The 27,500-nt window shown below is 41.4% G+C and overlaps 1 protein-coding gene across 2 annotated transcripts in view; it reads left to right on the top strand.

Moving 5' to 3' along the window:
* The window catches only part of cadm2a (cell adhesion molecule 2a), a 783,895-nt gene that overhangs the window by 685,248 nt on the left and 71,147 nt on the right, over positions 1 to 27,500 (top strand). The window contains exon 8 of one of the 2 annotated variants that reach the window (XM_065004990.1): positions 24,293 to 24,412. The exons of the other annotated variant lie outside the window; for it this stretch is intronic. Within the exon in view, the coding sequence (XP_064861062.1) occupies positions 24,293 to 24,412 (120 nt within the window). The remainder of the gene's footprint in view (positions 1 to 24,292; positions 24,413 to 27,500) is intronic. 2 annotated transcript variants of the gene reach the window in all.

Here is a 27,500-nt window from a genome sequence, read left to right as displayed (position 1 = left end):
CAGAGAGAGAGACAGAGTGGTTCCATGACAACTACCCCAGAGAGAGACAGAGTGGTTCCATGACAACTACCCCAGAGAGAGAGACAGAGTGGTTCCATGACAACTACCCCAGAGAGAGACAGAGTGGTTCCATGACAACTACCCCAGAGAGACAGAGTGGTTCCATGACAACTACCCCAGAGAGAGACAGAGTGGTTCCATGACAACTACCCCAGAGAGACAGAGTGGTTCCATGACAACTCCCCCAGAGAGACAGAGTAGTCCCATGACAACTACCCCAGAGAGACAGAGTAGTCCCATGACAACTACCCCAGAGAGACAGAGTGGTTCCATGACAACTACCCCAGAGAGAGAGACAGAGTGGTTTCATGACAACTACCCCAGAGAGAGAGACAGAGTGGTTTCATGACAACTACCCCAGAGAGAGACAGAGTGGTTTCATGACAACTACCCCAGAGAGAGACAGAGTGACGTCCACCACCCAGCAGCTCATATCTCTAATACACATTCCTGTTATACGAACATGTACCCCTTTCTGTATATCCACCCACCTCTCCAGATTATTCCTTCTCCCCTGATGTGTACAGTGACCTGTTCAGCTGAGTCCTTACTGCAGGAAACTAAGCTGTTTGACATATGGTCTGTATTCAGTTCAATACCCTGGTTTATATCTTTATCTGTGTTCTCAGCAGCTACGAAGGTCTAACACACACACACACACACACACACACACACACACATACACACACATACACACACATACACATACACATACACACACATACACATACACATACACATACACATACACATACACATACACACACACACACACATACACATACACATACATACACATACACATACACATACACACACATACACACACATACACATACACATACACACACACACACACACATACACATACACACACACACACACACACTAAACAGAGTGCTGTGGAGGGAGAAAAGGGGAGGTTGATAGGGGTGTAAAGGGGTATAAAACATACCCCTCTCATCTCCTCCCGTTCTACACTGATAGCACTCGTCAGATGTAATAGCTCTTAGAAATAGAGAGCAGTACACTTTGACTTCTCCTCTACTTTTTTATTCTCCTCATCCCTCCCTTTTCTGTTAGAGAGTGAGGAAAGACAAGGGGTGAGGATGGGGAGGAAGACAGACAGACAGACAGACAGACAGACAGACAGACAGACAGACAGACAGACAGACAGACAGACAGACAGACAGACAGACAGACAGAGAGGACAGACAGACAGAGAGGACAGACAGACAGACAGACAGAGAGGACAGACAGAGAGGACAGACAGACAGACAGACAGACAGACAGACAGACAGACAGACAGACAGACAGACAGACAGACAGACAGACAGACAGACAGACAGACAGACAGACAGACAGACAGAGAGGACAGACAGACAGAAGACAGACATACAGACAGACAGACAGACAGGACAGACAGACAGGACAGACAGAGAGGACAGACAGACAGACAGAGAGGACAGACAGACAGAAAGAGGCTAATTCAATACCAGATGCAGTATTCCGACCTCTTGACTTCTTCCCCATTTTGTTACGTTACAGCCTTAAGACTAAAATGGATTAAATCGTTTATTTTCCTCATACATCTTCACACAATACCCCATAATGACATCACAATACCCCATAATGACATCATCACAATACCCCATAATGACATCACAATACCCCATAATGACATCACAATACCCCATAATGACAAAGCAAAAGCAAGAAATGTTTGCAAATGTGTTAATAGCAACAACAACAAAAATAATATAACATACTTAAGTACTCAGTACTTTGTTGAAGTACTTTTGGCAGCGATTACAGCTTCGAGTCTTCTTGGGTATGACGCTACAAACTTGGCTCACCTGTATTTGGGGAGTTTCTCCCATTCTTTCTCTGCAGATCCTCTCAAGCTCTGTCAGGTTTGGATGGTTGTCCTTCTGGAAGGTTCTCCCATCTCCACAGAGGAACTCTGGAGCTTCATTACAAAACAATGTGTTTTAATCAATTATTTGGTGACGTGAATATATTTAGTTTTATCAAAATAAAGTAAAAAAAATAAAAGTTTTATTTTTAAAAAGGATAACTATCTAAATGTTGCACAATTTAAAATGTTTTTAATTCACACACACACACACGCACATACACACATACACACACACACACACACACACACACACACACACACACACACACACACACACACACACACACACATACACACACACATACACACACACACACACACACACACACACACACACACACACACACACACACACACACACACACACACACACACACACACACACACACACACACAACACACACACACACACACACACACACACACACACACACACACACACACACACACACACACACACACACACACACATACACACACACACACACACATACACACACACACACACACACACACACTCACACGCACACACACACACACACACACACACACACACACACACACACACACACACACACACACACACACACACACACACACACACACACACACACACACACACCAACTCAGCCAGGTCAAATGAAATAATGTTTTCAACGTTTACTTTCTTATCTTATTGTTTATTTATAATTTTCACCTTGTGATGTTTTAGTCACGAAGCTGCGTCTCTCTTGGAAGTTGTACCGTTCTGTGTCTATAGAAAAGGGAAATAAATATAAAACCTTAATAAGTATGCCTCGCTGAAGTTGAATTCATTTGTATTATTTTCGGCGCTGAATGGATGTGAAAGCCCTGAGCAGGAATTAGACGACCATGGGAAAGTTCATTTAAAAAGTTGGAACAAAACTGTGTGAACCAATCAGGAAGGAGGGGAGATGAATGCAGAAATATTGTTGACGAGAGGAGCTTGGAAAAAGCTGTTTAATATGCAGTGTGTTTGATCTTTACATAAATATTATTGTGAGAAATAAAACAAGGTGTAGATTTAGATGGAGAGAGAGAGAGAGAGAGAGAGAGAGAGAGAGAGAGAGAGACAGAGAGAGAGAGAGAGAGAGAGAGAGAGTGAGGAGAGAGAGAGAGAGACAGAGAGAGAGAGAGAGAGAGAGAGAGAGAGAGAGAGAGAGAGAGAGAGAGAGAGAGAGAGAGAGAGAGGACAGAGAGAGAGGAGAGAGAGAGAGAGAGAGAGAGAGAGAGAGAGACAGAGAGAGAGAGAGAGAGAGAGAGAGAGAGAGAGAGAGAGAGAGAGAGACAGAGAGAGAGAGAGAGAGAGAGAGACAGAGAGAGAGAGAGAGAGAGAGAGACAGAGAGAGAGAGAGAGAGAGAGAGAGAGAAAAACAGAGAAACAGAGAAATTAAACAAATATTTACCATGCCAATAAAGCCCAATTGAATTGATTTTTATTTAATTGTATTTAATTGAGACAGTGACAGAGAGAGAGGATTATGAAGGAGTTCATGTATGTTAAAGGTTTCACTTTCTGTGATTTAATTATATTCATCAGGATACAGTTTAGACATCCCATGCCCTTCTCTTTCCCTCCCTCCCAGTCTCCTCCCTCCCTCCCTCCCTCCCTCCCTCCTCCCTCCCTCCCCTCGTTCCCTCCATCGTTCCCTCCCTCCCTCGTTCCCTACCTCCTCCCTCGTTCCTCCCTCGTTCCCTCCATCGTTCCTCCTCCCTCCCTTCCTCGCTCCATCCCTCCCTCATTCCCTCCCTCGTTCCTCCATCATTCCCTCCTCCCTCGTTCCCTCCCTCCCTCGTTCCCTCCATCCCTCCATCCCTACCTCCCTCGTTCCCCATCTCTCCCACTAATGACCATGGCGATAAATGTCATCTGTGATGATTCATCTCCATTTTCCTCTAATGTTTCTGATCCAACATGAAAATCCTCAACCAGTTCTCCCTGCAGGAAGAAAGACGATACGGCATGACACACACACACGCGCAGTTAGCCCAGCAGGGAGATGGACAACATGGTATGACTCATCATCTTCCTCAAATAAAGAGAGAAAGGAAGGAAGGACGAAATTACATCCTCCTTAGCCTGTGTGACACAGACTGACAGGACAGACAGAGATTAGTTCAAACATGGGACAATGTGGTCGAACGAAAACCTCTGTGGAATCACGGCAACATTCAAAAAGTACCAAAACATGATGTTCCCTGTCTCTTATTTCCCCTCCTCCATTCCCTCTCTCGGTCTGAAAATAATGCTCCTCCTCCTTCTTTCCTCCTTCTCACTCTCTCCTGTTCCTCCCTCTTTCATTCTCCTCTTCCCCCTCTCTCCCTCTCTTTCCTCTTCTCTCTCCCTCTCTTTCCTCTTCCCCCTCTCCCTCTCTTTCCTCTTCCTCCTCTCCCTCTCTTTCCTCTTCCCCCTCTCCCTCTCTTTCCTCTTCCCCCTCTCTTTCCTCTTGTCAGGCTGGTGTAATAACAAGAGTAACCAAAGCACTTAATGATGTTGCTGTCGTAAAACGGACAACTTCATTATCGGCAGAGAGAGAATGAGAGGGTGAGAGATGGAGAGGGGGTGGGAGAGAGTGAGAGAGACAGAGAGAGTCTAAGAGGGTGAGAGATGGAGTGGGGGGTGGGAGAGAGAGGGAGAGAGAGAGAGAGAGAGAGAGAGAGAGAGGGGGTGAGAGATGGAGAGGGTGAGAGATGGAGAGGGGGTGGAGAGAGTGAGAGGGAGAATGAGAGGGTGAGAGATGGAGAGGGGGTGGGAGAGAGTGAGAGAGACAGAGAGAGACTAAGAGGGTGAGAGATGGAGTGGGGTGGGAGAGAGAGTGAGAGGAGAGAGAGAGAGAGAGAGAGAGATGGAGGGTGAGGGTGAGAGATGGGAGAGGGGGTGGGAGAGAGTGAGAGGGGGAGAATGAGAGGGTGAGAGATGGAGAGGGGGTGAGAGGGTGAGGGGTGGGAGAGAGTGAGAGAGACTAAGAGGGTGAGAGATGGAGAGGGGGTGGAGAGAGAGAAATGGAATGACAGAGATAGGGAGAGAGAGGGAGAAGGTCTTGTCGAGAGTCGTTAACCGTTCTTTCCTTTAGCGCCCCTCTTAACTCTCCTCTATTGCCACAATCATTCCTGGAAAAGGCATTTTTGATGGTTCCTCATCGACATTCACCCCTTCTTTTTTATCCCCCTCCCCCTCATCTCCTCTCCCTCCTCCCCTCCCCTCATCTCCTCTCCTCCTCTCCCCTCCCCCTCTCCTCCTCTCCCCTCCTCCCCTCCCCCTTCATCTCCTCTCCTCCCCTCCCCCTCCTCTCCTCCCCTCCCCTCCCCCTCATCTCCTCTCCTCCCCTCCCCCTTCCCTCCCTCCTCCCCTCCCCCTCCCTCCCTCCCCCTCCTCTCCTCCCCCCTCCCTCCTCCCCTCCCCATTCTCTCCTCTCCTCCCCTCCCCTCCTCTCCTCCCCACCTCCCCTCCCCTACTCCCCTCCTCCCCTCCTCCCCCTCCTCCCTCCTCCCTCCTCCTCTCCTCTCCTCACCCCTCCTCTCCTCCTCCCCCTCCTCCCTCCTCCTCTCCTCTCCTCACCCCTCCTCTCCTCCTCCCCCCTCCTCCCCTCCTCCTCTCCTCTCCTCACCCCTCCTCCCCACCTCACGCCGTGCACTTAGCCTGCAAATAGTGATTCAGGGTGTTTCTGAAATGTCACCACGTCTGCATCCCAAATAGAACCAAATTCCCTATTTAGTGCACTACTTTTGACCAGACATTCATAGGGCCCTAGTGCACTATATAGGGCATTGGGTGCCATTTGGTACATCAGCCCAGACAGCAGCGGTAGGCCAATTAAAAGCCTGTAGTACCTCGTCTCTAAAAAAGAGTAGTGAGAACATGAATGTAAAAAGCCAAGGTGATACTGTCACACCGTATTTCATAAATCGCTTTAATGGGATGAAAGGAAGTGAGAAACATTTAGCCTTGGTTGGTTATTGGAAACTTTGGTAAAATACATTTAGCCTTGGTTGGCTATTGGAAACATTTAGCCTTGGTTGGTTATTGGAAACTTTGGTAAAGGACATTTAGCCTTGGTTGGTTATTGGAAACATTTAGCCTTGGTTGGTAATTGGAAACATTTAGCCTTGGTTGGTTATTGGAAACTTTGGTAAAATACATTTAGCCTTGGTTGGTAATTGAAACTTTGGTAAAATACATTTAGCCTTGGTTGGTTATTGGAAACATTGGTCAAATACATTTAGCCTTGGTTGGTTATTATTGTTATTGAAACATTTAGCCTTGGTTGGTTATTGGTCAAAACATTTAGCCTTGGTTGGTTATTGGAAACATTTAGCCTTGGTTGGTTATTGGAAACATTTAGCCTTGGTTGGTTATTGGAAACATTGGTCAAATACATTTAGCCTTGGTTGGTAATTGAAACATTGGTCAAATACATTTAGCCTTGGTTGGTATTGGAAACATTTAGCCTTGGTTGGTAATTGGAAACATTTAGCCTTGGTTGGTAATTGGAAACATTTAGCCTTGGGTTATTGGTAATTGGAAACATTTAGCCTTGGTTGGTAATTGGAAACATTGGTAAAATACATTTAGCCTTGGTTGGTTATTGGAAACATTTAGCCTTGGTTGGTTATTGGAAACATTGGTAAAGGTAATTGACATTTAGCCTTGGTTGGTAATTGGAAACATTGGTAAAATACATTTAGCCTTGGTTGGTTATTGGAAACATTGGTAAAAATACATTTAGCCTTGGTTGGTTATTGGAAACATTGGTAAAATACATTTAGCCTTGGTTGGTTATTGGAAACATTTAGCCTTGGTTTGGTTGGCTATTGGAAACATTTAGCCTTGGTTGGTTATTGGAAACATTTAGCCTTGGTTGGTTATTGGAAACATTGGTAAAATACATTTAGCCTTGGTTGGAAACATTTGGAAACTTTATTCAAATACATTTAGCCTTGGTTGGTTATTGGAAACATTTAGCCATTGGTTCAAAACATTTAGCCTTGGTTGTTATTGAAACATTTAGCCTTGGTTGGTTATTGAAACATTTAAAATTGAAACATTTAGCCTTGGTTGGTAATTGGAAACATTTAGCCTTGGTTGGTATTGGAAACATTTATTGTTATTGAAACATTTAGCCTTGGTTGGTTATTGGAAACATTTAGCCTTGGTTGGTTATTGGAAACATTGGTCAAATACATTTAGCCTTGGTTGGTTATTGGAAACATTGGTCAAATACATTTAGCCTTGGTTGGTAATTGGAAACATTTAGCCTTGGTTGGTAATTGGAAACATTTAGCCTTGGTTGGTTATTGGAAACATTTAGCCTTGGTTGGTTATTGGAAACATTTAGCCTTGGTTGGTTATTGGAAACATTTAGCCTTGGTTGGTTATTGGAAACATTTAGCCTTGGTTGGCTATTGGAAACATTTAGCCTTGGTTGGTTATTGGAAACATTTAGCCTTGGTTGGCTATTGGAAACATTTAGCCTTGGTTGGTAATTGGAAACATTTAGCCTTGGTTGGTTATTGGAAACATTTAGCCTTGGTTGGCTATTGGAAACATTTAGCCTTGGTTGGTTATTGGAAACATTTAGCCTTGGTTGGTTATTGGAAACATTGGTAAAATACATTTAGCCTTGGTTGGTAATTGGAAACTTTATTCAAATACATTTAGCCTTGGTTGGTTATTGGAAACATTGGTCAAATACATTTAGCCTTGGTTGGTTATTGGAAACATTTAGCCTTGGTTGGTTATTGGAAACATTTAGCCTTGGTTGGTTATTGGAAACATTTAGCCTTGGTTGGTTATTGGAAACATTGGTCAAATACATTTAGCCTTGGTTGGTTATTGGAAACATTGGTCAAATACATTTAGCCTTGGTTGGTAATTGAAACATTTAGCCTTGGTTGGTATTGGAAACATTTAGCCTTGGTTGGTTATTGGAAACATTTAGCCTTGGTTGGTTATTGGAAACATTTAGCTTGGTTGGTAATTGAAACATTTAGCCTTGGTTATTGGAAACATTTAGCCTTGGTTGGTTATTGGAAACATTTAGCCTTGGTTGGTTATTGGAAAATTTAGGTTGGTTATTGAAACATTTAGCCTTGGTTGGTTATTGGAAACATTGGTCAAATACATTTAGCCTTGGTTGGTTATTGGAAACTTTATTCAAATACATTTAGCCTCACATTGGTCAAATACATTTAGCCTTGGTTGGTTATTGGAAACATTTAGCCTTGGTTGGTTATTGGAAACATTTAGCCTTGGTTGGTTATTGGAAACATTTAGCCTTGGTTGGTTATTGGAAACATTTAGCCTTGGTTGGTTATTGGAAACATTGGTCAAATACATTTAGCCTTGGTTGGTTATTGGAAACATTGGTCAAATACATTTAGCCTTGGTTGGTAATTGGAAACATTTAGCCTTGGTTGGTAATTGGAAACATTTAGCCTTGGTTGGTTATTGGAAACATTTAGCCTTGGTTGGTTATTGGAAACATTTAGCCTTGGTTGGTTATTGGAAACATTTAGCCTTGGTTGGTTATAGCCTTGGTTGGTTATTGGAAACATTTAGCCTTGGTTGGTTATTGGAAACATTTAGCCTTGGTTGGTTATTGGAAACATTTGTAAAGGACATTTAGCTGTATGTGATCCACCATTTTAAGGGGGCAAGAGTTAATGGTAGAGCTGGACATAGAAGGGTAAAATGGTCCTTTGTAGAGTAAAGCTGGTAATGTGTTTTAATGGGCTTTATCCATTATCTCAGGTTGGTGAGGTGTTTTGAAACAAACGGTAATGCACCATAGTGTTAATGGTGATAATGATAATGATGGAAGGTAAAGTGGTGTCTTTGTGTTAGGTTAGATTTCTATAGGCTCGGGAAAAGAAGAGGTGTAGCATAGTCTGATAAGGATCCTGTCCCAGGCCTGGTCGCACTCTGATGACCTCAGAGTCATTACGGGACGATAACACTGACAGAACAGGGTTATGTTATGCTCCGCGTCAGGTCACAGTCTGCTGCCGTGACTTACAGGACATGATTTCTGTTCATGATTTAAATGACCTGAATACATTTTCCTTGGCTCTTATCTCGTTAGCATACAGTGGCACTGACGTTTCTTATCTTTCCCTTTAGCTTTTATCTACATGCATTTCTCTATTCCCTAGTCATTATCTCGTTTAGCATAGCGCTAATGTGTATTTTTCTTAGCTTTCTTTTTTTTTTATCTCCATAGACTTTACCTCAGCTATGTTTCCAGCAGCCATCGTATCAAGTCTATTTGTTTTACAACAGTCCACTGGAGCAGAGATGGGTAGATTATCTTGGAGAAATTGAGCAGAGATGGGTAGATTATCTTGTAGAAATGGAGCAGAGATGTGTAGATTATCTTGGAGAAATTGAGCAGAGATGGGTAGATTATCTTGGACAAATGGAGCAGAGATGGGTAGATTATCTTGGAGAAATGGAGCAGAGATGTGTAGATTATCTTGGAGAAATGGAGCAAAGATGGGTAGATTATCTTGGAGAAATGTAGCAGAGATGAGTAGATTATCTTGGAGAAATGGAGCAGAGATGGGTAGATTATCTTGGAGAAATGGAGCAGAGATGACTAGATCAAGTCAAAGCCTTGGTTTCTCTGAATGAACTGCCTCGCCTACTTCACCAACTACTTCTCAGACAGAGTTCATCAGTGTGTCAAATCAGAGGGCCTGTTGTCCGGAACCTCTGCCAGTCTCTATGGGGGGCCATAGGGTTCAATTTCTCGGTCTGACTCTTTTCTCTGTATACCACAATGATGTCACTCTTGATTCTCTGATCCACCTCTACGCAGATGACACCATTCTGTATACTTCTATATCCCTTCTCTGTACAATGTGTTAACTAACCTCCAGACGAGCTTCAATGCCATACAACTCTCCTTCCGTGTCCTCCAACTGCTCTTAAATGCTAGTAAAACTAAATGCATGCTCTTCAATCGATCGCTGCCCGCACCTGCCCGCCCGTCCAGCATCACTACTCTGGACGGTTTTGACTTATGTGGACAACTACAAATACCTAGGTGTCTGGTTAGACTGTAAACTCTCCTTCCAGACTCACATTAAGCATCTCCAATCCAAAATTAAATCTAGAATCGGCTTCCTATTTCGCAACGACGCATCCTTCACTCATGCTGCCAAACATACCCTTGTAAAACTGAATGTCCTACCGATCCTTGACTTTGGTGATGTCATTTACGAAATTTCCTCCAACACTCTACTCAGCTAATTGGATGCAGTCTATCACTCTGCCATCCGTTATGTCACCAAAGCCCCATACACTACCCACCACTGCTACGCTCTTGTAGGCTGGCCCTCGCTTCATACTCATCGCCAAACTCACTGGCTCCAGGTCATCTATAAGTCTTTGCTAGGTAAAGCCCCGCATTATCTCAGCTCACTGGTCACCATTGCAGCACCCACCCGTAGCACGCGGTCCAGCAGGTATATCTCACTGGTCACCCCCAAAGCCAATTCCTACTTTGGCCGCGTTTCCATCCAGTTCTCTGCTGCCAATGACTGGAACGAATTACAAAAATCCCTCACTAACTTTAAGCATCAGCTGTCAGAGCAGCTCACAGATCACTGCACCTGTACATAGCCCATCTGTAAATAGCCCATCCAACTACCTCATCCCCATACTGTTATTTATGTTTTGCTCCTTTGCACCCCAGTATCTCTACTTGCACATCCATCTTCTGCACATCCATCACTCCAGTGTTTAATTGCTAAATTGTAATTATTTCGCCACCATGGCCTATTTATTGCCTTACCTCCCTTATCTTACCTCATTTGCACACACATATATAGATTTTCTATTGTGTTATTGAGTGTATGTTTGTTTATTCCATGTGTATTTCTGTGTTGTTGTTTGTGTCGCACAGGTTGGCCATGTTGCAGTTGTAAATGAGAACTTGCCTACCTGATTAAATAAAGGTAAAATAAATCAAATGTAAAAAAAGAAAAATCCTTTATCTTCGCTCAACTTAACTCGCTAAGCATAACTTTGGCTGACAGCTGCAGCTAAATGCAAAGATGATATGCTAATATTATGCTCCAATGAGAAAGGAAGGGCCATGGATGGAATGTAACACTGAAATCTTAGCATGGCAGCCATTTTGTTTTGGTTTTCAGCCAATTAATGATTCAGAAACTATTCAACTTCCTGGTGATGTGTGTTCCTCTCAAACCTGATTGGCAGGTGACCTATGACACGGTTGTGCTAATTTAATATTTAAATGGCAGATAGCAGGATGAAGGGGAATGAACTCTGGCTCTACTGTCAAGGATAATATAAGGGTTGTACATTCAATACACATGCGTCCCAAATGGCACCCTATTCCCTATGTAGTGTGATTATTTTGAATAGTTCCTTGGGAGTTGTTGGAATGTAAGTTGTTGGTTTCCCTTTGGTTCGAGGAACGAATGAAAAATTTAGCCTGTTCTGGGAACGTTTATTTGTAGGTTGCAGTTCGGTTCTAAGATCGTTTATTTGTAGGTTGCAGTTCGGTTCTAAGATCGTTTATTTGTAGGTTGCAGTTCGGTTCTAAGATCGTTTATTTGTAGGTTGCAGTTCGGTTCTGGGAACGTTTATTTGTAGGTTGCAGGTCGGTTCTGAGAACGTCTTACTCTGGGTCCATGAAAGTTTTCCTGGGAGGTTTTATTAACGCTCGGAGAATGGAAATTGTAGGTAATTAACATTTGAACCCCCTAAGGTCGGCATAATTGCAAGAATCCCCATAAAAATGTGTCAGTTGAAGCTAGAGAGATATCTGTTGTTTTGCATTGGATGTCTCTCAATCCACCTGTGTCGCACTTCCTCATCTGGGGTGAAAGGTGACAGAGCGGTGTTTGTCAGACCATGTGACAATCCCGAAATTCGTTCTTCACACATAATAATCCGTAGCCTAAAAAACTATTATGACCCCCCTCTGTAGAAATATAAGACTAAGAACACAAGGGTGTTCTCCGTTTTGCTCTGCGACAAGTGTCCAGGAGACTCGTCTGAAGTCAGTACAGCTGATCTGCCAACTTCTGACTGTAGCGTCTGAAACGTTTGGGCTACACACTAAAACCCCTCTGTGCAAAGGTGAGACTCTCGCGAACGTGTCGGTTGTTCTCGTCTGAACGTTCCCCTGTAACAGTTGAAAAAAATGAATGGATGTATATATATATATATATAGCAGTCAGGACTATCTGTTATTCAATGTGTTTCTATGGGCTAATAGCAGTCAGGACTATCTGTTATTCAATGCGTTTCTATGGGCTAATAGCAGTCAGGACTATCTGTTATTCAATGTGTTTCTATGGGCTAATAGCAGTCAGGACTATCTGTTATTCAATGTGTTTCTATGGGCTAATAGCAGTAAGGACTATCTGTTATTCAATGTGTTTCTATGGGCTAATAGCAGTCAGGACTATCTGTTATTCAATGTGTTTCTATGGGCTAATAGCAGTCAGGACTATCTGTTATTCAATGTGTTTCTATGGGCTAATAGCAGTCAGGACTATCTGTTATTCAATGTGTTTCTATGGGCTAATAGCAGTCAGGACTATCTGTTATTCAATGTGTTTCTATGGGCTAATAGCAGTCAGGACTATCTGTTATTCAATGTGTTTCTATGGGCTAATAGCAGTCAGGACTATCTGTTATTCAATGTGTTTCTATGGGCTAATAGCAGTCAGGACTATCTGTTATTCAATGTGTTTCTATGGGCTAATAGCAGTCAGGACTATCTGTTATTCAATGTGTTTCTATGGGCTAATAGCAGTCAGGACTATCTGTTATTCAATGTGTTTCTATGGGCTAATAGCAGTCAGGACTATCTGTTATTCAATGTGTTTCTATTGGCTAATAGCAGTCAGGACTATCTGTTATTCAATGTGTTTCTATGGGCTAATAGCAGTCAGGACTATCTGTTATTCAATGTGTTTCTATGGGCTAATAGCAGTCAGGACTATCTGTTATTCAATGTGTTTCTATGGGTTAATAGCAGTCAGGACTATCTGTTATTCAATGTGTTTCTATGGGCTAATAGCAGTCAGGACTATGTGTTATTCAATGTGTTTCTATTGGCTAATAGCAGTCAGGACTATCTGTTATTCAATGTGTTTCTATTGGCTAATAGCAGTCAGGACTATCTGTTATTCAATGCGTTTCTATTGGTTAATAGCAGTAAGGACTATCTGTTATTCAATGCGTTTCTATGGGCTAATAGCAGTCAGGACTATCTGTTATTCAATGTGTTTCTATGGGCTAATAGCAGTCAGGACTATCTGTTATTCAATGTGTTTCTATGGGCTAATAGCAGTAAGGACTATTTGTTATTCAATGTGTTTCTATGGGCTAATAGCAGTAAGGACTATCTGTTATTCAATGTGTTTCTATGGGCTAATAGCAGTCAGGACTATCTGTTATTCAATGTGTTTCTATGGGCTAATAGCAGTAAGGACTATCTGTTATTCAATGTGTTTCTATTGGCTAATAGCAGTCAGGACTATCTGTTATTCAATGTGTTTCTATGGGCTAATAGCAGTCAGGACTATCTGTTATTCAATGTGTTTCTATTGGCTAATAGCAGTCAGGACTATCTGTTATTCAATGTGTTTCTATTGGCTAATAGCAGTAAGGACTATCTGTTATTCAATGTGTTTCTATTGGCTAATAGCAGTCAGGACTATCTGTTATTCAATGTGTTTCTATTGGCTAATAGCAGTCAGGACTATCTGTTATTCAATGTGTTTCTATTGGCTAATAGCAGTAAGGACTATCTGTTATTCAATGTGTTTCTATTGGCTAATAGCAGTCAGGACTATCTGTTATTCAATGTGTTTCTATTGGCTAATAGCAGTCAGGACTATCTGTTATTCAATGTGTTTCTATTGGCTAATAGCAGTAAGGACTATCTGTTATTCAATGTGTTTCTATTGGCTAATAGCAGTCAGGACTATCTGTTATTCAATGTGTTTCTATTGGCTAATAGCAGTAAGGACTATCTGTTATTCAATGTGTTTCTATTGGCTAATAGCAGTAAGGACTATCTGTTATTCAATGTGTTTCTATTGGCTAATAGCAGTCAGGACTATCTGTTATTCAATGTGTTTCTATTGGCTAATAGCAGTCAGGACTATCTGTTATTCAATGTGTTTCTATGGGCTAATAGCAGTAAGGACTATCTGTTATTCAATGTGTTTCTATGGGCTAATAGCAGTCAGACTATCTGTTATTCAATGCGTTTCTATGGGCTAATAGCAGTCAGGACTATCTGTTATTCAATGTGTTTCTATGGGCTAATAGCAGTAAGGACTATCTGTTATTCAATGTGTTTCTATTGGCTAATAGCAGTCAGGACTATCTGTTATTCAATGCGTTTCTATGGGCTAATAGCAGTAAGGACTATCTGTTATTCAATGTGTTTCTATGGGCTAATAGCAGTCAGGACTATCTGTTATTCAATGTGTTTCTATGGGCTAATAGCAGTCAGGACTATCTGTTATTCAATGTGTTTCTATGGGCTAATAGCAGTCAGGACTATCTGTTATTCAATGTGTTTCTATGGGCTAATAGCAGTCAGGACTATCTGTTATTCAATGTGTTTCTATGGGCTAATAGCAGTCAGGACTATCTGTTATTCAATGTGTTTCTATGGGCTAATAGCAGTCAGGACTATCTGTTATTCAATGTGTTTCTATGGGCTAATAGCAGTCAGGACTATCTGTTATTCAATGTGTTTCTATGGGCTAATAGCAGTCAGGACTATCTGTTATTCAATGCGTTTCTATGGGCTAATAGCAGTCAGGACTATCTGTTATTCAATGTGTTTCTATGGGCTAATAGCAGTCAGGACTATCTGTTATTCAATGTGTTTCTATGGGCTAATAGCAGTCAGGACTATCTGTTATTCAATGTGTTTCTATGGGCTAATAGCAGTCAGGACTATCTGTTATTCAATGTGTTTCTATGGGCTAATAGCAGTCAGGACTATCTGTTATTCAATGTGTTTCTATTGGCTAATAGCAGTCAGGACTATCTGTTATTCAATGCGTTTCTATTGGCTAATAGCAGTAAGGACTATCTGTTATTCAATGCGTTTCTATGGGCTAATAGCAGTCAGGACTATCTGTTATTCAATGTGTTTCTATGGGCTAATAGCAGTCAGGACTATCTGTTATTCAATGTGTTTCTATGGGCTAATAGCAGTCAGGACTATCTGTTATTCAATGTGTTTCTATGGGCTAATAGCAGTAAGGACTATCTGCTATTCAATGTGTTTCTATGGGCTAATAGCAGTCAGGACTATCTGTTATTCAATGTGTTTCTATTGGTTAATAGCAGTCAGGACTATCTGTTATTCAATGCGTTTCTATGGGTTAATAGCAGTAAGGACTATCTGTTATTCAATGTGTTTCTATTGGCTAATAGCAGTCAGGACTATCTGTTATTCAATGTGTTTCTATGGGCTAATAGCAGTCAGGACTATCTGTTATTCAATGTGTTTCTATGGGCTAATAGCAGTCAGGACTATCTGTTATTCAATGCGTTTCTATTGGCTAATAGCAGTAAGGACTATCTGTTATTCAATGCGTTTCTATGGGCTAATAGCAGTCAGGACTATCTGTTATTCAATGTGTTTCTATGGGCTAATAGCAGTCAGGACTATCTGTTATTCAATGTGTTTCTATGGGCTAATAGCAGTCAGGACTATCTGTTATTCAATGTGTTTCTATGGGCTAATAGCAGTCAGGACTATCTGTTATTCAATGTGTTTCTATTGGCTAATAGCAGTCAGGACTATCTGTTATTCAATGCGTTTCTATTGGCTAATAGCAGTAAGGACTATCTGTTATTCAATGCGTTTCTATGGGCTAATAGCAGTCAGGACTATCTGTTATTCAATGTGTTTCTATGGGTTAATAGCAGTCAGGACTATCTGTTATTCAATGTGTTTCTATGGGCTAATAGCAGTCAGGACTATCTGTTATTCAATGTGTTTCTATTGGCTAATAGCAGTCAGGACTATCTGTTATTCAATGTGTTTCTATTGGCTAATAGCAGTAAGGACTATCTGTTATTCAATGTGTTTCTATTGGCTAATAGCAGTCAGGACTATCTGTTATTCAATGTGTTTCTATGGGCTAATAGCAGTCAGGACTATCTGTTATTCAATGTGTTTCTATTGGCTAATAGCAGTCAGGACTATCTGTTATTCAATGTGTTTCTATTGGCTAATAGCAGTAAGGACTATCTGTTATTCAATGTGTTTCTATTGGCTAATAGCAGTCAGGACTATCTGTTATTCAATGTGTTTCTATTGGCTAATAGCAGTCAGGACTATCTGTTATTCAATGTGTTTCTATTGGCTAATAGCAGTAAGGACTATCTGTTATTCAATGTGTTTCTATTGGCTAATAGCAGTCAGGACTATCTGTTATTCAATGTGTTTCTATTGGCTAATAGCAGTCAGGACTATCTGTTATTCAATGTGTTTCTATTGGCTAATAGCAGTAAGGACTATCTGTTATTCAATGTGTTTCTATTGGCTAATAGCAGTCAGGACTATCTGTTATTCAATGTGTTTCTATTGGTTAATAGCAGTCAGGACTATCTGTTATTCAATGTGTTTCTATTGGCTAATAGCAGTCAGGACTATCTGTTATTCAATGTGTTTCTATGGGCTAATAGCAGTAAGGACTATCTGTTATTCAATGTGTTTCTATGGGCTAATAGCAGTCAGGACTATCTGTTATTCAATGCGTTTCTATGGGCTAATAGCAGTCAGGACTATCTGTTATTCAATGTGTTTCTATGGGCTAATAGCAGTAAGGACTATCTGTTATTCAATGTGTTTCTATTGGCTAATAGCAGTCAGGACTATCTGTTATTCAATGCGTTTCTATGGGCTAATAGCAGTAAGGACTATCTGTTATTCAATGTGTTTCTATGGGCTAATAGCAGTCAGGACTATCTGTTATTCAATGTGTTTCTATGGGCTAATAGCAGTCAGGACTATCTGTTATTCAATGTGTTTCTATGGGCTAATAGCAGTCAGGACTATCTGTTATTCAATGTGTTTCTATGGGCTAATAGCAGTCAGGACTATCTGTTATTCAATGTGTTTCTATGGGCTAATAGCAGTCAGGACTATCTGTTATTCAATGTGTTTCTATGGGCTAATAGCAGTCAGGACTATCTGTTATTCAATGTGTTTCTATGGGCTAATAGCAGTCAGGACTATCTGTTATTCAATGTGTTTCTATGGGCTAATAGCAGTCAGGACTATCTGTTATTCAATGCGTTTCTATGGGCTAATAGCAGTCAGGACTATCTGTTATTCAATGTGTTTCTATGGGCTAATAGCAGTCAGGACTATCTGTTATTCAATGTGTTTCTATGGGCTAATAGCAGTCAGGACTATCTGTTATTCAATGTGTTTCTATGGGCTAATAGCAGTCAGGACTATCTGTTATTCAATGTGTTTCTATTGGCTAATAGCAGTCAGGACTATCTGTTATTCAATGTGTTTCTATGGGCTAATAGCAGTCAGGACTATCTGTTATTCAATGTGTTTCTATTGGCTAATAGCAGTCAGGACTATCTGTTATTCAATGCGTTTCTATTGGCTAATAGCAGTAAGGACTATCTGTTATTCAATGCGTTTCTATGGGCTAATAGCAGTCAGGACTATCTGTTATTCAATGTGTTTCTATGGGCTAATAGCAGTCAGGACTATCTGTTATTCAATGTGTTTCTATGGGCTAATAGCAGTCAGGACTATCTGTTATTCAATGTGTTTCTATTGGCTAATAGCAGTCAGGACTATCTGTTATTCAATGTGTTTCTATGGGCTAATAGCAGTCAGGACTATCTGTTATTCAATGTGTTTCTATGGGCTAATAGCAGTCAGGACTATCTGTTATTCAATGTGTTTCTATGGGCTAATAGCAGTAAGGACTATCTGCTATTCAATGTGTTTCTATGGGCTAATAGCAGTCAGGACTATCTGTTATTCAATGTGTTTCTATTGGTTAATAGCAGTCAGGACTATCTGTTATTCAATGCGTTTCTATTGGCTAATAGCAGTAAGGACTATCTGTTATTCAATGCGTTTCTATGGGCTAATAGCAGTCAGGACTATCTGTTATTCAATGTGTTTCTATGGGCTAATAGCAGTCAGGACTATCTGTTATTCAATGTGTTTCTATGGGCTAATAGCAGTCAGGACTATCTGTTATTCAATGTGTTTCTATGGGCTAATAGCAGTCAGGACTATCTGTTATTCAATGTGTTTCTATGGGCTAATAGCAGTCAGGACTATCTGTTATTCAATGTGTTTCTATGGGCTAATAGCAGTAAGGACTATCTGTTATTCAATGTGTTTCTATTGGCTAATAGCAGTCAGGACTATCTGTTATTCAATGTGTTTCTATGGGCTAATAGCAGTCAGGACTATCTGTTATTCAATGTGTTTCTATTGGCTAATAGCAGTCAGGACTATCTGTTATTCAATGCGTTTCTATTGGCTAATAGCAGTAAGGACTATCTGTTATTCAATGCGTTTCTATGGGCTAATAGCAGTCAGGACTATCTGTTATTCAATGTGTTTCTATGGGCTAATAGCAGTCAGGACTATCTGTTATTCAATGTGTTTCTATGGGCTAATAGCAGTCAGGACTATCTGTTATTCAATGTGTTTCTATGGGCTAATAGCAGTAAGGACTATCTGCTATTCAATGTGTTTCTATGGGCTAATAGCAGTCAGGACTATCTGTTATTCAATGTGTTTCTATTGGTTAATAGCAGTCAGGACTATCTGTTATTCAATGTGTTTCTATTGGCTAATAGCAGTAAGGACTATCTGTTATTCAATGCGTTTCTATGGGTTAATAGCAGTAAGGACTATCTGTTATTCAATGTGTTTCTATTGGCTAATAGCAGTCAGGACTATCTGTTATTCAATGTGTTTCTATTGGTTAATAGCAGTCAGGACTATCTGTTATTCAATGCGTTTCTATTGGCTAATAGCAGTAAGGACTATCTGTTATTCAATGCGTTTCTATGGGCTAATAGCAGTCAGGACTATCTGTTATTCAATGTGTTTCTATGGGCTAATAGCAGTCAGGACTATCTGTTATTCAATGTGTTTCTATGGGCTAATAGCAGTCAGGACTATCTGTTATTCAATGTGTTTCTATGGGCTAATAGCAGTCAGGACTATCTGTTATTCAATGTGTTTCTATGGGCTAATAGCAGTAAGGACTATCTGTTATTCAATGTGTTTCTATGGGCTAATAGCAGTAAGGACTATCTGTTATTCAATGTGTTTCTATTGGCTAATAGCAGTAAGGACTATCTGTTATTCAATGTGTTTCTATTGGTTAATAGCAGTAAGGACTATCTGCTATTCAATGTGTTTCTATTGGCTAATAGCAGTAAGGACTATCTGCTATTCAATGTGTTTCTATTGGCTAATAGCAGTAAGGACTATCTGTTATTCAATGTGTTTCTATTGGCTAATAGCAGTCAGGACTATCTGTTATTCAATGCGTTTCTATGGGCTAATAGCAGTAAGGACTGTCTGTTATTCAATGTGTTTCTATTGGCTAATAGCAGTAAGGACTATCTGTTATTCAATGTGTTTCTATGGGCTAATAGCAGTAAGGACTATCTGTTATTCAATGTGTTTCTATGGGCTAATAGCAGTATGGACTATCTGTTATTCAATGTGTTTCTATGGGCTAATAGCAGTAAGGACTATCTGTTATTCAATGTGTTTCTATGGGCTAATAGCAGTAAGGACTATCTGTTATTCAATGTGTTTCTATGGGCTAATAGCAGTAAGGACTATCTGTTTTTCAATGTGTTTCTATTGGCTAATAGCAGTAAGGACTATCTGTTATTCAATGTGTTTCTATTGGTTAATAGCAGTAAGGACTATCTGCTATTCAATGTGTTTCTATTGGCTAATAGCAGTAAGGACTATCTGCTATTCAATGTGTTTCTATTGGCTAATAGCAGTAAGGACTATCTGTTATTCAATGTATTTCTATGGGCTAATAGCAGTAAGGACTATCTGTTATTCAATGTGTTTCTATGGGCTAATAGCAGTAAGGACTATCTGTTATTCAATGCGTTTCTATGGGCTAATAGCAGTAAGGAATATCTGTTATTCAATGTGTTTCTATTGGCTAATAGCAGTAAGGACTATCTGTTATTCAATGCGTTTCTATGGGCTAATAGCAGTAAGGAATATCTGTTATTCAATGTGTTTCTATGGGCTAATAGCAGTAAGGACTATCTGTTATTCAATGTATTTCTATGGGCTAATAGCAGTAAAGCCAAATTCCATGTTTTTGGCTTAGACTCTTAAGGTCAGGTGTGGCCAATTAGTGGGCAAGGCCAACACATCTGAAAACACTTAACAAGAGGATAGAGAGAGTTTTGTTGACGCTGAGAACAGAATATCTATGTTTTTAAATAACGTTCTTAGAATGATCTCTGCACGTTACGAAAGTGTCCTTGACGTTCTGAGAATGGAATGTAAATGTTTTTAAATAACGTTGTCAGGGGCTCTATTTTCGGCTGTCGTTAAAGCGGCGCAAGTGTCCTTCGCTTGCAATTTCGTCGGGTAAAAACGGGTGCGCCAGCCCTAACGCCAGGTACTGCAATTAATTAGTTTTTATATTAGTTCGCTTGCTCTTTCAGATGAGTGGGGTGGAAGTATTTGAGGTGTGTCCTTAAAAACATTATCCATAATGCTAATATCAGGCAGTGCTGATAGGGACATTTAAGCCCAACTAAAAGCGTGTTTTAGCAGTAACACTGATGGTTATGGTACGAATTTTGACAGAGGAAACTCAGCCTATTCGGCCGTGATGAGACACTGCCCATGTGAATATGAGTAGCCTAATGTGCTGTTGGTGCCTGTATACTACGTATTTAGAAATATTTAACAAAATATATATACGTTTTTTCCCCATTTAGTTGTACTTGATTTAAAACCAAGCATAGCCTCCCCTCTTCAATTAAATCTTCTTTTTTTTAAGGTCTTGCCCAATGCAATTGGGAAGTAGTCAAGATTGTCGATAAAGGGTTTGGCTCCTGAGACCACTTGGAAGGAAATCTTAATGACCAAAACGTTATTAAAACATCAGGTTTGAGAAGAGTAAAACAGTGAAGCCGAAATTCCCTTTTAATCTCTACATTGTAGGCAGGCCCACGTTATTTTAGCCAGGCAGGTCCCGTTTTAGACGTGCTTTCAAACCCTCCGCAGTCTGGGCTGTTGTAATATGATCTGCCCCACGGGAGAGTAATGATGACGCCTGTAAGTGTGACATCACCTATTTAAAACAAGTTGTTTAGTTTAGAATTTGATTCAAATTATTCATTCTCTTTTTTTTGTTCTTTTTTTTTGTCCTAATCAATTGAATCTTGCTTATTGCCCGTGTTTGGCATGTCCATGCTCAGCTATAATCTATCTTACAGTAGGCCTAGCCCCTATAACAGTGTGAATGCTACTGAAGCCGTGCAATTATTTAGAGCAATGTGGACTACAAATTGGTTCAAATTAAAGTATTTAGTAAAGATGTGATAGGTCTACATTTTGTTATTTGTTCTGTTACACCATTATAACAGACTAACATTTGGAATCGGAGTTGATATTGAATGCAATACCACATATTTCACCGTGGAGCACGTTCTGATTGGCCAGTGAGGGGCCAAACCTCGACACGTTCACAACGTTTTTTTCTCCTCCATTGAAAAGGCAGCCCCTTTCTCACTATATAATTCTACAGTTTACTATTGAATACTCCAGTATTTACTATAGAATACTTCAGTATTTACTATAGAATACTACAGTTTACTATAGAATACTACAATATTTACTATAGAATACTACAGTTTACTATAGAATACTACAGTTTACTATTGAATACTACAGTTTACTATTGAATACTCCAGTATTTACTATAGAATACTTCAGTATTTACTATAGAATACTTCAGTATTTACTATTGAATACTCCAGTATTTACTATTGAATACTACAGTATTTACTATATAATTCTACAGTTTACTATTGAATACTCCAGTATTTACTATAGAATACTTCAGTATTTACTATATAATTCTACAGTTTACTATTGAATACTCCAGTATTTACTATAGAATACTTCAGTATTTACTATAGAATACTTCAGTATTTACTATTGAATACTCCAGTATTTACTATTGAATACTACAGTATTTACTATATAATTCTACAGTTTACTATTGAATACTCCAGTATTTACTATAGAATACTTCAGTATTTACTATAGAATACTTCAGTATTTACTATAGAATACTTCAGTATTTACTATTGAATACTCCAGTATTTACTATAGAATACTTCAGTATTTACTATAGAATACTTCAGTATTTACTATAGAATACTTCAGTATTTACTATTGAATACTCCAGTATTTACTATAGAATACTTCAGTATTTACTATAGAATACTTCAGTATTTACTATTGAATACTCCAGTATTTACTATAGAATACTTCAGTATTTACTATAGAATACTTCAGTATTTACTATAGAATACTACAGTATTTACTATAGAATACTACAGTTTACTATTGAATACTCCAGTATTTACTATAGAATACTTCAGTATTTACTATAGAATACTACAGTTTACTATAGAATACTACAGTTTACTATTGAATACTCCAGTATTTACTATAGAATACTTCAGTATTTACTATAGAATACTTCAGTATTTACTATAGAATACTACAGTTTACTATTGAATACTCCAGTATTTACTATAGAATACTTCAGTATTTACTATAGAATACTTCAGTATTTACTATAGAATACTTCAGTATTTACTATAGAATACTTCAGTATTTACTATTGAATACTCCAGTATTTACTATAGAATACTTCAGTATTTACTATAGAATACTACAGTATTTACTATAGAATACTACAGTTTACTATAGAATACTACAGTTTACTATTGAATACTCCAGTATTTACTATAGAATACTTCAGTATTTACTATAGAATACTTCAGTATTTACTATAGAATACTACAGTTTACTATTGAATACTCCAGTATTTACTATAGAATTATGTACTGTAGTACACTGTACTATCCCTTCGATCATGTGTAGTACTTTCTATATAATTGTGTAGTATACTGTAGAATACCATAGTAGATACTACAGTAATGTCTACGAAAACACTACAGTTTTTTAAACTGCTGTAAATTCAACAGTATTTGATTTGCATATACCCCGCCCATTCCCCTCCCCCATGATCCAGATTTGTGCCAACCATACGTAAGAAGCCTACATGCCAACTATAGACCAAAAGCAGAAGTGCTGAACTATACAGTCAGACCCCAGTCCCACCTTCCTACAAGTTATGGACAATTTGCATTTTAGCAATGGCAATTTGAATGCACAAAGATACCGTGATGAGATCCTGAGGCCTATTGTCATGTCATTTATCATCAGCCATCACCTCATGTTTCAGCATGATAATGCACGGTCCCATGTGGCAAGGATCTGTACACAATTCCTGAATGCTGAAAAAAATGTCCCAGTTCTTTCACCGCCTGCATATTCACAATTTCATATTTTAGTCTTTGTCCTGTAAGGCTTCCTCAAGAAGAAAGACTACACTTTTTGTCAAATGTCATTGAAATCAAAGTCTATGGTAAAAGACTACAGCGGTGGCCAGCACCCGGGTCGATCTCTGCTCAGTCTTCAACCCGACATATGTCTCCAGTCTCCCCCCAGTCCCCCAACAGTGTTGTGTGAATGTCCCCAGTCCCCAACAGTGTGGTGTGAATGTCCCCAGTCCCCAACAGTGTTGTGTGAATGTCCCCAGTCCCCAACAGTGTTGTGTGAATGTCCCCAGTCCCCAACAGTGTTGTGTGAATGTCCCCAGTCCCCAACAGTGTTGTGTGAATGTCCCCAGTCCCCAACAGTGTTTATTTTTTAAATGAAATTAGATATTATTGTTTTGTCTTTAATTATGTTGTTTATCTACTTACATGTTTTATGTTTTAGTCATTTGTATATTTTTGGTTGAATATGTTTACATATTTAAATGTATTATATTATCTAGTTTCTATGTTTATAGTTTCTGTGCGTTTTACCAGTTTTGTTCTGATGTAACAGAGTCATTTTTCCATGATCACCTTGTTGCCTTTCCCTCCTTTATTTTGCCATTGTTTTGTCTGTCCCTTTTATGTTTGTGTCTGTGTCCGTCCAGACGTCCCCAGCACCCTCCCTCCATCCACCACCCCACCTCCCCGCCCCACCCCACCAGACACCACCGCCCCCTTAGACCCCCACCTGGCCTCCTCAGACCCTCCAAACACCAACAACAGAGGTACAGTACCACCTCACCCACACCTCCTCTCCTCCTCTCTCCCTATAGTCTACTTTTCTTTCATTCTTTCTGCTCTCTACCTCTCCTCTCTTCTGACCCTCGTTCTGTCTCTTCTATTCTTCTCCACCACTCAACTACAGAACATCTTCCTCCCTTTCCTTCCTCTCTGTCCTTCCCCTCTATCCTTCCCTCCCTTTCCTTCCTCTCTGTCCTTCCTCCCTTTCCTTCCTCTCTGTCCTTCCTCCCTTTCCTTCCTCTCTGTCCTTCATCTCTGTCCTTCCCCTCTATCCTTCCCTCCACTTCCATCCTTCCTCTCTGTCCTTCCCCTCTATCCTTCCCTCCCTTTCCTTCCTCTCTGTCCTTCCCCTCTTTCCTTCCCTCCCTTCCTTCTTCTCTGTCCTTCCCCTCTTTCCTTCCCTCCACTTCCATCCTCTCTGTCCTTCCTCCCTTTCCTTCCTCCCTTTCCTTCCCTCCCTTTCCTTCCTCTCTGTCCTTCCCCTCTTTCCTTCCTCCCTTTCCTTCCTCCCTTTCCTTCCTCTCTGTCCTTCCCCTCTTTCCTTCCCTCCACTTCCATCCTCTCTGTCCTTCCTCTCTGTCCTTCCCCTCTATCCTTCCCTCCCTTTCCTTCCTCTCTGTCCTTCCCCTCTATCCTTCCTCTCTGTCCTTCCCATCTTTCCTTCCCTCCACTTCCATTCTCTCTGTCCTTCCTCTCTGTCCTTCCTCTCTTTCCTTCCTCCCTTTCCTTCCTCCCTTTCCTTCCTCTCTGTCCTTCCTCCCTTTCCATCCTCTCTGTCCTTCCCCTCTATCCTTCCCTCTACTTCCATCCTCCCTTTCCTTCCTCTCTGTCCTTCCCCTCTATCCTTCCCCTCTATCCTTCCCTCCCTTTCCATCCTCTCAGTCCTTCCCTCCACTTCCATCCTCTCTGTCCTTCCCCTCTATCCTTCCTTTCTGTCCTTCCCCTCTTTCCTTCCCTCCCCTTCCATCCTCTCTGTCCTTCCCCTCTATCCTTCCTCCCTTTCCTTCCTCCCTTTCCTTCCTCTCTGTCCTTCCCCTCTTTCCTTCCCTCCACTTCCATCCTCTCTGTCCTTCCTCCCTTTTCTTCCCCCCTTTCCTTCCCTCCCTTTCCTTCCTCTCTGTCCTTCCCCTCTTTCCTTCCTTCCCTCCACTTCCTTCCTCCCTTTCCATCCTCCCTTTCCTTCCCCTCTGTCCTTCCTCCCTTTCCTTCCTCTCTGTCCTTCCCCTCTTTCCTTCCCTCCACTTCCATCCTCTCTGTCCATCCTCTGTCCTTCCTCCCTTTCCTTCCTTTCTGTCCTTCCCCTCTTTCCTTCCCTCCCCTTCCATCCTCTCTGTCCTTCCCCTCTATCCTTCCTCCCTTTCCTTCCTCCCTTTCCTTCCTCTCTGTCCTTCCCCTCTTTCCTTCCCTCCACTTCCATCCTCTCTGTCCTTCCTCCCTTTTCTTCCCCTCTATCCTCCCCTCCACTTCCTTCCCCTCTTTCCTTCCCCTCTTTCCTTCCCTCCCCTTCCATCCTCTCGGTCCTTCCCCTCTATCCTTCCCTCCACTTCCTTCCCTTCTTTCCTTCCCTCCCTTTCCATCCTCTCTGTCCTTCCTCTCGGTCCTTCCCCTCTATCCTTCCTCCCTTTCCTTCCTCCCTTTCCTTCCTCTCTGTCCTTCCTCTCGGTCCTTCCCCTCTATCCTTCCTCCCTTTCCTTCCTCCCTTTCCTTCCTCTCTGTCCTTCCCCTCTTTCCTTCCTTCCCTCCACTTCCTTCCTCACTTTCCATCCTCCCTTTCCTTCCCCCCTGTCCTTCCTCCCTTTCCTTCCTCTCTGTCCTTCCCCTCTCTCCTTCCTCCCTGTCCTTCCTCCCTTTCCTTCCTCTCTGTCCTTCCTCCCTTTCCATCCTCTCTGTCCTTCCCCTCTATCCTTCCTCCCTTTCCATCCTCTCTGTCCTTCCCCTCTATCCTTCCTCCCTTTCCATCCTCTCTGTCCTTCCCCTCTATCCTTCCTCCCTTTCCATCCTCTCTGTCTTTCCCCTCTATCCTTCCTCCCTTTCCATCCTGTCTGTCCTTCCTCCCTTTCCTTCCCCTCTGTCCTTCCTCCCTTTCCTTCCTCTCTGTCCTTCCCCTCTTTCCTTCCCTCCACTTCCATCCTCTCTGTCCTTCCTCTCTTTCCTTCCTCCCTTTCCTTCCTCCCTTTCCTTCCTCTCTGTCCTTCCTCCCTTTCCATCCTCTCTGTCCTTCCCCTCTATCCTTCCTCCCTTTCCATCCTCTCTGTCCTTCCCCTCTATCCTTCCCTCCCTTTCCATCCTCTCTGTCCTTCCTCTCTGTCCTTCCCCTCCCTCCTTCCCTCCCTTTCCATCCTCTCTGTCCTTCCTCTCTGTCCTTCCCCTCTATCCTTCCCTCCCTTTCCATCCTCTCTGTCCTTCCCCTCTATCCTTCCCTCCCCTTCCATCCTCTCGGTCCTTCCCCTCAATCCTTCCCTCCACTTCCTTCCCCTCTGTCCTTCCCCTCTTTCCTTCCTTCCCCTTCCATCCTCGCCTTAGCCAGGCTTTTCCCCTTCTGGACCATGTCTCCCCTCCATACCTTAATGTTTGTTCTATAGAGAGTCTGGATTCTACAGTCAATGCTCTGGTGTTTCAGCAGGGGAATCTGTTGACTGGTCCATGTCTCACCTCCATACCTTAATGTTTGTTCTATAGAGAGTCTGGTCTCATCAGGTACACAGTAGTGGGGGGGGAGGAATCTCCCTGGTCTCATCAGGTACACAGTAGTGGGGGAGGAATCTCCTGGTCTCATCAGGTACACAGTAGTGGGGGGGGGAATCTCCATGGTCTCATCAGGTACACAGTAGTGGGGGGAGGAATCTCCTGGTCTCATCAGGTACACAGTAGTGGGGGAGGAATCTCCCTGGTCTCATCAGGTACACAGTAGTGGGGGGGGTCTTCCTGGTCTTCCTGGTCTCATCAGGTACACAGTGGTGGTGGGGGGTGGGCGGGGATCTTCCTGGTCTCATCAGGTACACAGTAGTGGAGGGGGGGATCTTCCTGGTCTCATCAGATACACAGTAGTGGGGGAGGGGAGGGGGGATCTTA

Source organism: Oncorhynchus nerka, linkage group LG19, assembly GCF_034236695.1.
Source record: "Oncorhynchus nerka isolate Pitt River linkage group LG19, Oner_Uvic_2.0, whole genome shotgun sequence".
NCBI classification, from domain to species: Eukaryota; Metazoa; Chordata; class Actinopteri; order Salmoniformes; family Salmonidae; genus Oncorhynchus; species Oncorhynchus nerka.
The sequence above is the reverse complement of the archived record's forward strand: the minus strand, read 5'-3'. Positions and strand labels throughout refer to the sequence as shown.